Below are 15,379 nucleotides of genomic sequence, written 5' to 3' on the forward strand. Positions count from 1 at the left end.
TTGAATAAAATTAAACCTTTTCTAACTCAAACCATATATTGACCTTAATCAGATGTAAATAATACTATTACAATCTTTCTTTTTTTAACGTTAGTTAGGTGATGTACCTTGCGGCACGAGGAACTAGCAGCGGCCACCTCAACAACAGTAACAGCTGAGCGTCGCGGCCGCCGCCTGGCTCACCTGTCTCCTCCACGACCATTGGTGGAGAGTATCGGCCTCGACCAACTACAGCTGTGGTCTTTAGTGACGTAAACAATATGGCAGCAATCATAGTGGAAACATCATCGTGAAAGTTCTGCGTTTTACTTAAACAGTTTACAACGCAAAAGTCATGTTGGTGTGAAGCGGAGCAGTTGTTGGGGCGTCTGGCGAGTGAAGATGGCGGTGGACGACTTTAACTTGGGCTACAAGCCTCAGAAACAAGTGATTTACAATAAGCTCCTGCCATACAAGGAACACATAGGCAAAGAAATTCTTGAACAGATCTGTGATATAAAGGAAAATTTATCAAAAGCTGTTATTCTTCGTGACATTAGACCAGGATGTATTCACTGGGTAGCCAAACTGTCAAGGTTAGTGAAGTGTACAAACTAGTACAGTACGTATTGGTGAATTTTGTTAAGATAACATACTGTAGGGCATTTTCTTAAAATTTTTGGTTAATATTCGTTTAATAACTGCGGCAAGATTTTCTTATTTGGTTGTTCTAGGATTATTAGGTTAGTTAGTTTTGGTTAGGTAAGGTAAGGTTAGGTTAGGCTTCAACTGTGATGTGAAAGTTGAAATTGTTATGAGATTCTGTACTTTTACTTTACTTTTTTTTACTTTTATCCTCTTCGCCACTGATCGGCTTGTTAGCGATCGGTCACGTCTCTTTTTCCTGCTTTTATCATTTTAGGAAAACTTGGGTAAATATTTGTTCAATGGCTGTGGCTCATTTTTGTTACGAGAATTTATTATTTTATTTTGTGTGTGTGTGTGTGTGTATTTTTGGGTGTTTTATTAAAATCTGACCTTCATTTCTTGTGCAAATAAATGAAATGGGTGAAAGGAATCAATAAAGGTGATATTGATAAAGTTCTTAAAATATCCGAGCAGGATAGGACTCGGAACAACGGATTCAAGTTGGATAAGTTTAGGTTTAGGAGGGAGATAGGAAGAAACTGGTTTACAAATAGGGTGGTGGACGAGTGGAACAAGCTTAGCAACTTTGTAGCAAGTGCTGGAACGCTGGAAAGTTTCAAAGGGAGGCTGGATAGATTCATGGATGATAGAGAGTGGTAGTAACTCTCGACAGGAGCTGCCATGCACAGGCCAACCGGCCTATTGCAGACTCCTTATTTTTTTATGTTCTTATGTTCTATTAAAAAAAAAAAAAAATTATTTTTCTTTTACAAAATGAGTTAATTTGCCCCAAAAAGGAAGGTCAGATTTGAGTAAAAAAAAAAAAAAAATCATAACAAAGAGGAGCCACAGCCATTAAACAAATATTTACCAAAGTTTTCCTAAAATGATAAAAGAATGAAAATGTGAACCTCGGTACAGAATCTATTTGTATTATTTTGCATCCATACCCAATATAGAAACAGAAAAGAGGAATTAACTAATTACAGTGTACAGTATTAGGTTCATTGGCAGTTATCTACTCTTATTTAATTCTCAGTGGAGGATACAGATTAAGTCGGCCCTTGGTGACTTCGGGCCAGTTGCAGCGGTGATCTCAGCCCATTTCAGTAATGTCGGCCCACATAGGAAGTAGGCCGAGGTCAACAATGATATTAACAGGCAGGATTTAAATATTTGGCTGTTTTTTCCAGTTAAATGGAAAGATAATCTATTTTTCATAGACGTCCCTTAATATACCATTATTGCATTTTCTGTGTTGCCATTCATTATGGAAGTCACACATTACGTAGCGCTTCTTGTCGGTTTCGAACTTGCAATTCACAAAATTCGAAGTTTACGTGTTTTAATGTTTCATGTAGATCCACAATGGAAACGTGAACATGATAAATCTCGATAAAATCACGCAAGAAAAGGGAAACAATGGAGCACCTTAACTTTTGTCTTTATTCAAGACATGTTCAGAGGCAACTGAATTTTTACAGGGACTGAGAGGCTTATACAGATTTTAGATTTTTTTTTTAGGTTGCCCCCAAGGGGGCTAGTTTATTGGGCACCCCCTTACATCCTGTGCAAGGTGAAGCGCAGAAGCGTTTACAGCACCCATCTGGGAAGCATGCGGAGTTCATGCTTGCCTTTATGACTCGTACATTAAGGGCGTAAAAGCCTGAAGGGTCATGGGTTTTGTCAGCAAGTTACATAAAGTGACAGAATGATGAATGTGTGGGGGGGAAAATTCCCGGTACAATTTATCTGTTTATGGCAAAGTGTGGCAGGTCCCTAATAATGTCAAGTGCCAGGCCTGTCACTAGGAGGAGGGATATCTGGTCAGGGAGGGTAGAGGTGTTGGTAACAGCTGGGGACCTGTAGGAGGAGGTCATTGGGCAAGTGAGGATGTAATGAGAGTCGGGTTGACCACAAAGTTTACAAACAGTGCGGCCAGGCTCAGGGTTGCCAATGTACTAAGCGTGGCGAAGTACAGTGGGGGTGGAGGTGATATGGTGCGGTGGGACAGGTACAGTAGCGGTGGAGGGAGGCACATAGGCATTGACAATGTTGAGGAACATACCTTTTAGTGTGATTGTGACGGCGTGTGCATCAACATGCTGGTGGGGTACAGGTAGTCTGAGGTATTATTTATTACTAAAAGTTAAAATCTAGTATTTTTACCCAAACATTTCTCTGGTAGGGAGGGAAGGTGGGGGGTGGGGGGGAGGGTTGGGACCGACTGACCCAGCTGGCGTGAGTGTGAGGGGGGGGAGGCAAGGTGGGGTACTTTGATTGACAGATAATGTCATGAAGAATATTTTTTTTTTATTAACTGAATTTATTTGTTTTAGCTCATAAAATTCATACAAATTACTCGACCAGAATATAATTTACATTGCTGGAATTCTTACAATATGATGATCATTTTGAATATAAACCATGGATTTTGCATTAGGCATACAAATTTTCGATCTAATGTAATAATTTGGTTTACACAAAGCAAATATTTTATCTTTTGTGCAAAATATATGAAGTTTACATTCAAAATATTCCCTGACTTGCAAGGAATCCAGAAATGTCAATTATATTATCCTAACTTTAGTCTGAGGTATTATTTATTACTAAACGTTAAAATCTAGTGTTTTCACCCAATCATTGCTCAGAGGTAGGAGCTAATGAGCTGAGAAGAAGGAGGGGGGGGATTTGAGTCCATTATTTGAATGGACATTAACCTCGCGACTGTATTTCTCTTAAATATTAATTGTGTGAGCATACCATCATAAAATTTAGATGTTATTTTTACTACAACATAGGTATTGTGTCGGAAAAAGTGGAGTTTGGGAGTCGGACCAGTCTCTATTGGAATTAATCCCATATGTTCTGTTGTTCACTTTACGCGGTTTTCACTTTCTGCAGTACCCTGTGGGTTCAATTGACCGCGTAATATCAGGGTACTACAGCAAAAAAAGTTATCATATGGCAGTAATTTCATATCTCCACCTGCTGTGTATGGGAAGAAATTAATTATTTATTGTAAGTATTTCGCCGATAATTCTCCTGTGGCGTGGCGTGTTTTGTGCACTGTTAAACCAAAATATTTTTAATCGGGTCTTTGCTTCCTTTCAAATAAACAATGGACCATCACATTGGGGGTTTTATTATTGTCTTGTTTTAAATTCTATAGGCTTCACTTTCTGGGTTATCATGTTTATAGCCAGAGCAATTTTTTATTTTATTTTATTTTTTTTTTTTTTTTCCACAATTGGTTGTTGAACTTGTTCTATGTATAAAGGCTTAGGTTTGGATACATTTCCAATTTCTTTCGAGTAGCATTGAATCATGACTTGCTAGTTTGGAGGACATTTTTTTGGTCTCATTTTGCTCAATATTTGATGCTTAATGCAATGGTGATACTGTAGTCTTTTGTGTGTGTGTGTGGGGAAGCACTAAATTTTTTTTTTCAACTTCCAAGTTGAGAATCAAGAAGTAAAAAAGCATGTTTTTTTATATTACTATCACCATTTTCCATTGAAAAGCAACAAATCATAATCTAACCTAAGCTTAGTCACGTGTTGTCATGTACAGTAGTAACGAGAACGATTCTCTCAAAGCTGAAAAAAAAAATCCCTCATCCCCGGAATTTTCTGGGAACCGGTAAAATTTTCCAGAAAATGTGTCCCTCAGCAAATCATTCCCAAACCTGGAATTTTCCAGAGAATTCTGGCTTTGGGAATGATTATCCGAGAAAATTTCAATTCCAGCTTTCGGAGAGTTCTGGTTAAGAGGGATTTCGGCTAGCGGAGATATTACTACTGTACTTATTGTTCTTCCTCAAGGAAGACTGAAGGAGAAAGACATGTTGGTTCTCAATGGCATTGTTACCGTCTCATGTTTGATATCATAACACAAGTTATCTTTGCTTGTGGAGGATGACAACTGTCTCCAAGAGTTCATCTGTCAACATGGACTGGTTGGTAAGATGTGCAAGTGTTCGAAATGCAACAGAGAACTGACAGTGAGGAAGAAATATGTGTTTCAGTGCAACAACCAAACCATCTGTACTCTTACATCCCCAAAAAACATAAAATTACACCATGGCATTTGAAGAAAGTGCTTTCATTGGTACCTGATATCAAAGTAAGTTCTTCTTGCTTATTTTACCGGGGATTTGCCAACCACGGGGTTTTTCAGCAACCTTACCCCTGCGGTTGGCGAGAGACTACTGTAGTAAGTTTTTGGAAACATTTATCTGGATAAAAAAAGTATTAGATTTTAACCTAGGTATTAGATCTCATTGCTGTAGCTAACTTTTGCCCAAAATCTTTGATATGTCATAATAGAGGTAGGACACTTAGCTTTTTTTGTAGCAAGTAAATAGTTTAAGGGAGGGCCAGTCTGTGGACTTTTGTTTAATAGCATTTGACTAAAAACTGAATAAAAAATGGCAGAACTAGTCCTGATTGCAGCATTAGAACCATAGCTTGTGACTTGAAGTGTGATGATAGGTCAGGCACTCTTGCTATAACATTTCCTTTCTGTAAAGGACAACTGTTGTACTTGATATCCCTGTACAGTACTGTATTGGGTAACTGGGTATAATTTGTTTACCCATATTGTTTAATACACTGTATTAACCTGGGTTAAATAAATAAAGGTTTAAGTACATTGAACTCCCAAGTTGGCAACCTTTATTATGAGAGGTGGTCTGCATGCATGTTCTGCCAGGAAAGGGGATTTCAGGATTAGTTTTCCCACAACTTGGCCAGACAGATTTTAGAAAATACGTACACACACACTGAGAGTGTTGACCAAGGTTAGACCAGGCCACACTAGGGTATCAGCATTAGCTATTATGATGTTAAAGCTGTCTGTGACAGATTAAATGAGGTCACTGACATGTCAGTGGCAGTGAGCAGAAACTTGGCACTGAGACCATTTGAAGGAGGACAGGGAGGGAAGTGCTATTATTATCATCATTCTTCTCAACTTTTTATCTTAATACTGTACAGTATACTTATTCCTAAACTTCTGAATTACCGTATATACAGTACAGTACTCTATTTACTGGGAATAAAATTAATATTATTTAGTAAATTTTAAAATAGTGTGTGCATGCGTGCGTTATGTTGCACTTGCCAGTTCCCTTTTCTTCATTGAAAATACTTTTCTACATTAAAACAAATACAGCGGGTCCTATATATGTGGAGGTTGCTTTCCAGAAAAGGTTTGCATAAATTGAAATTTCATGTGATGAACTATTACCGGTACTTCCTTGTAAAAAAAATAGGGAATGTAGTACTGTACTTCCACTTCTTCCATTATGCGAGCCTGACATAAAGATGGCACTGTAGCACAGAGATAGTGCACTAAATACACAAGAATCTTCCCAGTGAAAATTTTTACAGAATGATGTCAAGCCAAGCAACACACTGAGCTTAGGTTAAAGAAACTAATATTTTCTCTAAAGACATTTATTAAAAAACTTAATATTTTATAAATTATTATTTTCAGTAAACACAAATACAGTAATAGAAATCTGTACACTACAGTGTATTGATAGATGGGAAGTTGGTTTGTCTTTGACAGTAGCATAGGTACAGGTGACTTGGTACATGTGGCAACACTGCCATGATGGTCAAGGTATCCCAATTGGAGGACGTTCGGGACAATAGTCACAGTAAACCCTTAAACATCACAGGGATTAGGTTAATGAAGACCCAAAACTGCAATGTTCATCTACGGGGAGCCGAAATTGCCAAAAAATGAAAACAAAAAACACTCCATAACACATTTACTTTCCACATATGTTCTTTATATTTCTTATTTTATAGTTTTATATTATATTTTCCATATTTCTAAGTCACATAGAGTATTGCAATGATTTTTTCACAACTTTTATAGTTTCATTACGAGTAACAATATACGAGGCAGCTGGGCTGGCGAGTCGGCCACATAATTTATAGCCAAGGCCTTGGCTAGAACCGCCTCCATAGATACGCTTTCACTTCTCGCACATACACACCCATGCTCTTCATTTTTCTTATTTTATAGTTTTATATTAGTATACCTGTACTGCATTTTCTTTATTTCTAGAGTAGAATAATTGTAAAAGAAGTCCGTTTTCTAAGACACGTGCTAGGAGTCAGCTGCGATCTGCGAGATGGTGATACATGTTGCCATTGTTACATATAATGAAACTATAAAAGTTGTGGAAAAATCATTTCAATATGTGGCTTAGAAATATGGAAAATATAATATAAAACTTTAAAATAAGAAATATGAAGAGCATGGGGGTGTATTCTGTGTCTCTAAGATGCAGTGGGACTTTCCTGCTCCATCATAGAGACCCCTCGTGGCCAGTAGTGGAAGTTGTCAGATGCATGTATACAACCTCCCTTGCTCCCCATGCAACCAGTAGTGCAATCCACAAAGGGACGAGGGCTGCGTAGTTTAAGGGTTTACTGTACCCTGTACCCGTAATATCTAAAGGCCAATTAAATGTAAAGTCATAAATATACCCCCATTTGGGATTTAGGTGTTGACCATTATACAATTGATTGATGTACGATCAATCAGTTTTACGATGTTAAGAAATTTACAATACTGTAAATACTACTATGCAGTAGCTAAGATGAGATTAACGATGGTCGTTACCCAATTGCTACCCAAATGCTTTTCCTGCATTGTCACTGCTATAAAAAAGTGATGTGCAATAGTAACTCACAATATTCCAAGATATGATGGTGCAATCTTGGAATAGCGTAACATGTGCAACCCGTGCGAGATGTATGGGAGCCTCTGCTTGTCCCCTATGACTGCCACACTTAGCAGCTGAATGGATGGTTTGTGTGTGGAAGAAGCTATTCTTTGTACATAAAATATTTTATACCATACTGTACCAGTAAATGTACTAAATAAATAAAAATAATCATAATGAATAAAAGAAAAGAAAAAATATTTCATTGTCATTTGGCAATCATGTCACTACACACGGGACACGAGACAGAGAACAGCTGAGAACCCTACTTTGCCCATCCCTCTCCTGGTCTGTGTGATAACTCCTGTGCACGTAAGAAATGTTTATTCTCTATGTTTTTGGCCTTAAAATAATTTTTTTTCCACATTCTGTATGAAAAATTTTGTGCACGTAACAAAAGAAAAAAAATGAAGACAGTTACGTATGTTGACCTGAAATTACGAAAAATAACTGCTCTGATTGCTAACTCTGGCTCATCAGGGTCTCAGGAACAGAACCTATTTTTCCCCATAAGTTATTAATATCGATATACTGTACAGTACTTATGATCAATCACCTTATGATGGCTTTTCGAAGTCCCTAACCCTATCGTAAAATGATCAACACCTGTTCTATACTTGTACCTTGTTTCTGCAGCATTGCCACATGAATAAGTATCCGTCACTAACGGAATGGGTTAGATCCCTTTAAGACTATTCAGTAATCAAATTTTCGGATAGCGAACACAGTAACATAATACAGTACTGTAAATGGAAAGTATAATTAGTGTACAGTACTGTACTGTGTTTTGTATTTTCTTGTGATTTACACAATTACTGAAACATTATTTAGAGTGTTATACCTAAAAAAAAAACTAAGTAAAATACATAGCTATACTCTATACAGTTGTTACAATACATTACCTTAAATTGAGAATTCCCTCATTCCTGATGCTTGATTGTCTCAAGCTTGGTTTCAGTTATCACAGGCAGTGGATGCGGTAGCTGAGGAATCTTCTCTCTGCTTGGATACAATTGTGTACAGATTTACAAAAGGATGGCATAAATACAGATGGATCAAGAGACAACACTGCATATTTGATGACCATAGTGACCACCCCAGCTTATTCCTGGGATGTGCCTGGCATGCAATTAAAATTTTCGATCAGACCAACATTTGGATAAGTGAATACCAGCTTTGGATATCAAAAAAGAAGTGTAATAATATAATTTTCAGTTAGCAATCATTTGTGTAGTGAAGGATACCTGTGTGTAATAGGACTGTGTAGTTTTTGATTTGTTAAAATAGTTAGTGCTAAATTTTGTGGTTACCGGAACATAATTTTGTTCTTCTCTGGATATGAAATCACCTTTTCAGTTTGAGTTACAGTATAGTATATGCAATTCTGCAGTCCAACCTTCATCATAAAGTATTTGCTTTTATTCAGTATGCTTCACATTGCTGCCCCGTAGGCCAGGAATCCCATAAGGGATAGTGCAGATACAGCACAGTATTTAGTGTCAATACTTAAGGAATCAGTGTGGCCAGTTTTATGTTAAACTGCCTTTACTTTCCAAACTGTAAAATCAGGTACAGTACCACTGAATGTGAAATTAGGTACAGTACTACTGAATGTGAAATCAGGTACAGTACCACTGAATGTGAAATCAGGTACAGTACCACTGAATGTGAAATCAGGTACAGTACTACTGAATGTGAAATCAGGTACAGTACTACTGAATGTGAAATCAGGTACAGTACAGTACTACTGAATGTGAAATCAGGTACAGTACTACTGAATGTGAGGTACAGTACTACTGAATGTGAGGTACATCACTGAATGTGAAATCAGGTACAGTACCACTGAATGTGAAATGTGTACTACTGAATGTGAAATCAGGTACAGTACTACTGAATGTGAAATCAGGTACAGTACTACTGAATGTGAAATCAGGTACAGTACTACTGAATGTGAAATCAGGTACAGTACAGTACTACTGAATGTGAAATCAGGTACAGTACTACTGAATGTGAAATCAGGTACATTACTACTGAATGTGAAATCAGGTACAGTACTACTGAATGTGAAATCAGGTACAGTACTACTGAATGTGAAATCAGGTACAGTACTACTGAATGGTCTGATGTTGCCCTGGTCACATTTTAGTGACCCATAGAACAAAAGATGACCTCTATCTAATAATCCACTGCACATATTATCCCTAAGGTTTTAAGGTTGTCTGCTGCACATGGGTGCCATGATTGGGCACAGCTTTATCTTGTGGAGTAATTTGTTCATGTAAAAAGAGGCTCCAAAATAGGGTAGGCTAGTTACCCCTAACACTTAAAAAAAAATTGTGTTTATCTTGTGTCCAAGTAATGGAGGACAAGATATATTAATGCAATGGCTTAAACTTACTCAGAATTTAAGGTGTTGAGGTTTAATGGTTGGTACTGCAACATGGAAAGGGCACTTTGTTTTAATTTTATGCACCTGTCAATTTGCAGTTTTACATTGCTGTATTATGGTATGATAAAGAGTGTGTGTGTATGTTTTAGAATGTGATGTCATGTGTATTGTACCTTTGATAATTTTATTTTAGCATGTATTGCTCAAGGGAGTATATTCTCCTCATATTTGTGGAAAAATTAGGACATTCTTTTTCAGCTGGTGGTTGGTGTAATGGGTTCCTATTTGTGTGGTATACACTGTATATACGGTACAGTAAAGGTATTTTCTTCCCTTTTACATTTAGCTGTAGCATTAAAGTTTGATGTGATTATTAAATGGAATTTGATTGTGGCAACAGATAGAGGAAGTAATGTTTAAATTTTTCACTGCAGATTTGTGAAGCTCTATGGCATGTGTTTCTCCAAAGAGGACCACATATGTCTGGTGAAGCTCATGTACGAACTGGCTGTCACTCTCAACCAGGAGTTTTGGGTCATGGCCAAATTTGCCCAGATGCTCACTATCTTGTTAAAGTAAGTAACTCTCTCTCTTTCTCTCGCTCTCTCAGTGCATTGCATAGGCCTGATAGGCAGTTTTGCAGTGTGGATACAGCACACTATACTAAGCCTGCTGTACATGGAGGCAGAGTGGCCATCACTTTATTCAACCACTTTCACTTCCCCAATTGTAAAATCAGGTATCCATTCACAGCTGGGTGGACTTGAGTCGAGTGCCTTATGATGGTACAGCATACACCCCAGAATAAGTTTTTTGTTTTTACTCATTCTTGTATTACATTTTTTGGCCCCAAAAAATTTGCTTGGGAATGCATCTCAAATTATATAATGGTAGTCAATGGGAAAATTGGTCCTGAATTACGGGGGAAAAAAACGGAACCCTTCCGTAACGCGGGGGAGGCCTCTACCTGCTATAAAATTTGGACAGTTTTATTTTTTTCATGATTTGATAATTGTTAGCAAATGAATTGCAATAGTATTAATGAATGGTTGGTGTTTATCCAAACAGAAAGAAAGAGCTAATAGTTCCGGGTGAGCTGGTATTGGAGTGGCGCCCATTGTATGATTTATACAATAGCCTATTTTACAATTCCTACAACACCATTGGGATGCTGATGCTGCCATCGTAAGTTTTACATAGTTCTTCAGTTACTGTTGGGATTACATTTCATGTTCTTCATAAGTGACCCAGAGGCAGGCTGATCTCTTGGTAGTTCATAGTTCCTAATTCAATGAAGGTGCTGTAATCCCTCATGTTTATAAAAATCAAATCTTGATGTTTGGTAATTCATGGACATCTTATATGTAGTTTTAAAGATATATATATATATATATATATATATATATATATATATATATATATATATATATATATATATATATATATATATATATATATATATATATATATATATATATATATATATATATATATAGTTTCACAATCATGTGTACAGTATGACTGTAATAACTTCACCTCTGCTTTTGAATTACACTGAGCCAGAGAAGTCTGTTACCTCTTCCTGTAAATCTGAATCCCATTGCTATTCTCTTTTAAGAAGAAAATAGCCTTTTATTTATTTATTTATTTTTTTGTAGTTGGGAATTCTTTTTATTTTCACTGGATAGTTAAGTCTTGCCTATACTGTAATGTTTAAATATGTGTTCGTGATGAAGTTTAGGCTCCACCATCTATGTGTCCCCCCAAACCTTTTGTGTCCTGCTAGTTCATGTACAGTAATTGTGAGTGCATGTTACTCCCTTCTATATTTTTATATTTACTGTACTGTACTATATATTCAGTAAGGGTAGGACCAGTTTATAACAATAGAGGTGAGATAAATGTGCCTGATCTTGATTCTTGTCTGTGATGAGCACAGTTGTTACCAGCAACTGGATAGAAAGAATTATTATTTTTTTCATAAGTAGAAAGATTTCCAACTTTGACCTTAAGCCTTTGGCCGCTAATCTATCACTCAAAAGAAATTCTCAATCCATTGGTATAGAAATTTTAATATATATAGTAATAGATCATTTTTTTTCTCATCAGTGATAATCAGCATTGGTTGCACGGCCGTTAGAATTAGTATGTGTGATTCCAACTTTACCCGGTATATTCTGCCATTTCCTTGATGTTTGGGAGACTTTTCAATATCATCTTCAAATCTTGGTGTACTTTAATGCAACTCAACATTGTTTTTAAAGTTTTTGAGAATACTGTACTGTATCAATGTCAGTTTCAAAAATCTGTTTTATTAGATTTTGAATGGAGTTACTGTAACCATGTTTGTCATTTTCAATTTTTCTGAAATGACACATTTTGGAGACACTCAGATTATTTCAGATATTTAATTTTACTGCCAAAAGTTAAAATCAAGTGATAAGTTTGTCCTCACTAGTAAGGTGAACATTCTTTGTTTGAAGCTGAACATTTGAAATTTCTCTTGACCCAGTGCCATGAATGTCATAAGGGTTCTTCAGTAAGTCCTCGCTTAACGTCGGGGTTACGTTCCTAAAATCGCGATGTTATACGAAACAACATTAAGTGGACCAATTTTCCCCATAAGAAATAGATAAAGTATGGGAGTTACGTTCCTGAGCCTCCCTTTGCCCCATGAAATACATTACATATACCTGTACAGAAAATCATTGCCATTTCTATAGAAAATAGTACATGCATATACTGTACAACTATACCAAGTTTGTATGGATACTCACCGATGGGTGGAGGTGGTAGAACGAGTGTGTGGTGGGTAGTGAAGCGGATGGCGGGAGGGGAGAGGGGAGGAGGGTGGTAAGTCACTGAGACTGCGGCTGCCTCCTCCCCCTCCTGCGCTGACTGAGGTTCCTCCGCCGTTGCTTGCTCCTCTTCCGTTGATGTTTGCTCTTCTTCCATTGTTGTTTGCTCCTTCTCGGCTGCTGTTTGCTCCTCCTCGGCTGCTGTTTGCTCCTCCTCGGCTGCTGTTTGCTCCTCCTCGGCTGCTGTTTGCTCCTCCTCGGCTGCCAGCTGTTGTGAAGATACTGCTGCTGCTGCTTCTGCCGTCCCACAACGAAAAAATCAATTCAGCGTTGACTGCTTGGTGCGACTCTTCTTCTCCTTATACATCTCAGTGTAACAACCAAGACTGTCATCAATGCTGCGTTGAATCTTTGTGCTACGTTCTCTGTTTGGGTCGTCATCTACAAGGATTTGCATACCTTGCTGGATCATGTTGAACGCTTCTGCCATCCTCTTGGTAGTTAGCGTTCGTTGAAGTTCTACTTCATCGTTATCTTCAACATGACTGTGTTCTGTTAGTTGTTACAAATCCTCATTGGTGACCTCTTCTGTATGGGATGCAAGGACATCCTCAATATCCTCTGATTCCAGCTCATCAAAGCCTGCCTGTCTAGCCAAACTGAGGATATCCCTATTCACAGCTGGGACTAAGTCTGTGAATCCCGTAAAACTGTTGACGCACTCGGGCCACAATTTACGCCACACACCATTCAGGCAACTCTCTGAAACCTCTTCCCATGCCTTGCCAATGTTGTCAATTGCATGAAGAATGTTGAAGGCACGCCAATATTCTCGGATCGTAGGTTTGTTTTCTCCGTCTGTAGCGTTGAGCAGCTGGGCCATGGTACGGCGTAAATAATACGCCTTGAATGTGGCGATGACGCCTTGGTTCATAGGCTGCATTAGTGCTGTTGTGTTGGGAGGCAGGAATACAACTTTTACACTGTCATGCAAGTTGTTGTGATTGGGAGGATGAGCTGGAGCATTGTCAATGCTCAGAAGAATTTTGAAGTCAAGGTTCTCCTTGCCACAGTATTCCTTCATTGCAGGGACGGCGTACACGTTTAACCACTGGCTAAATATGGCGCCGGTTGTCCTTGCCTTCTTGTTTGCCTTGTAAATGACAGGAAGGTGATCCTTAGCCTTTCAAGGCCCGTGGGTTAGTAGCGCGAGAAATCAGCATAGGTTTCAGCTTGAAGTCGCCGGCAGCCTTCGCGCCAAGCAGCAGTTCAAGCGGTCTTTTGCCGCTTTAAAACCTGGCGCTCTTTTCTCCTCCTTGGAGATATAGGTCCTCTCAGGCATCCTCTTCCAAAAGAGACCATTCTCATCCACATTGAAGACTTGCTTCAATGAGTAGCCTCCTTCCTGGATAATCCTTTTGAATTCTGGCGGGAATGTCTCGGCAGCAACCGTATCTGAACTGGCAGCTTCACCAGTCATATTAATATTGTGGAAGTTATATGACGCTTAAATCGTTGAAACTATCCTCGGCTGGTCGTAAAGGTCTCTTCCTTCGATCCTTTACCCTCTTCTGCCTTTAAGTCATCAAACAAGGATCTGGCCTTATGTTGGATAACCATAAGGCTCACAGGTGCATTGCGTTGATTCTGGTCCTCTATCCACATTGCCAGTTTCTTTACCACCTTTTCTATCACAGTGCTTATAGTATGAGTTGTCTTAGTTGCACTCAGAGAAGAACCACTTCCAGCACTAACCTTAATCTTGTCAGCGTTGGTTCGGATAGTACACACCGTTGTGGGGGGTTAGACCAAGCACAGCGGCTATGTCCACATCGTGTTCCCCTTTTCAAAACTGGCTAATACATCCATTTTTGTAGCCAGGGTAAATGGTCTTACGTTGCCTCATGACTACACTAGCATTAGTAGCACTTGGAAGCTATTTCGAATGGTTAGAGTACAGTTTTAGAGCAAAAGCACTTAAGCACTCACGAATGATGTGAAGTCGTAACAAAGACCGGCTCGGCGTTGCTTGGGGACGCTGTGACATTCTGCGTGTGAGGGCAGTGCGAGGAGTGGCCAGACAAGAGCGGGTGATGTGTCGTAGAAAGTAGTCCGCGACGACGCAAAACGACATAGTATCGGATCACCGGGACGTTAAGCAAATTTTTGGTCTCTAAAGTTTAGCGACATAGTACCGGAACAACGTTAAGCGGGACGACTTTATACTAGGACTTGCTGTACTGAAGTGTATTATGTTACTCATGGCTTTCTTTTATTCTGTATGTACAGTATCTTTAAGTTGACTTTTCTCAAACAGTATTGGCCTTACTACAGTCATAAAACTTCACATGCACCTTAATGAGCACTACAGCGTCCCTGTCACCTGCATTTTTTGCTTTACACCATTTGCTAATTAGCTTTAATCATGACACCAACCAGTTGTGCAAGTTTAACATCTCATCTTGTCCCCACATGACAGCTGGGGGCTGATCTTATGATTGTCCACCCCTCTCCATCATTATCATCACCCTGCAAAGACAGTGATTAGAGACAGAGGTTGACCTTTGGTGTTATGAGGTGTAATTAGAGTTGAGGTAACTGGCTAATACCTCACATCCCTACTCCTGGTTGCCATTTTCTTTTTATAATATTACCAATCCATCATTATGCTTCCATCCCCAGATGACACTCACAGAGAACAGTCACACTTCCTTCACTCTGTTCTCTTCTGCTTCATAATAAAACAGTGTCTGCCCATTTTGGTACTTGAGGGATAGTTGTCAGGGTTGATACTGCAGTTTTAATAGTGTCCATAAACAT

The 15,379-nt window shown here is 38.6% G+C and overlaps 2 protein-coding genes across 4 annotated transcripts in view; one reads left to right on the top strand and one right to left on the bottom strand.

Moving 5' to 3' along the window:
* The window catches only part of LOC121872683 (acylphosphatase-2-like), a 41,222-nt gene extending 41,023 nt beyond the window's left edge, over positions 1-199 (bottom strand). For both annotated transcript variants that reach the window (XM_042375665.1, XM_042375664.1), the window contains exon 1: positions 108-199. The gene's annotated coding sequence lies outside the window, so the exon portion shown is untranslated. The remainder of the gene's footprint in view (positions 1-107) is intronic.
* Positions 200-250: 51 nt separating this feature from the next.
* Positions 251-15,379, top strand: part of LOC121872682 (proteasome activator complex subunit 4-like) — a 105,889-nt gene continuing 90,760 nt past the window's right edge. For both annotated transcript variants that reach the window (XM_042375662.1, XM_042375663.1), the window contains exons 1-3: positions 251-575; positions 10,196-10,336; positions 10,830-10,946. In XM_042375662.1, the coding sequence (XP_042231596.1) occupies positions 382-575; positions 10,196-10,336; positions 10,830-10,946 (452 nt within the window). In that variant the 5' untranslated portion in view covers positions 251-381. The remainder of the gene's footprint in view (positions 576-10,195; positions 10,337-10,829; positions 10,947-15,379) is intronic.

Source organism: Homarus americanus, unplaced genomic scaffold (genome assembly GCF_018991925.1).
Source record: "Homarus americanus isolate GMGI-L3 unplaced genomic scaffold, GMGI_Hamer_2.0 scaffold39155, whole genome shotgun sequence".
Classification (NCBI taxonomy): Eukaryota; Metazoa; Arthropoda; class Malacostraca; order Decapoda; family Nephropidae; genus Homarus; species Homarus americanus.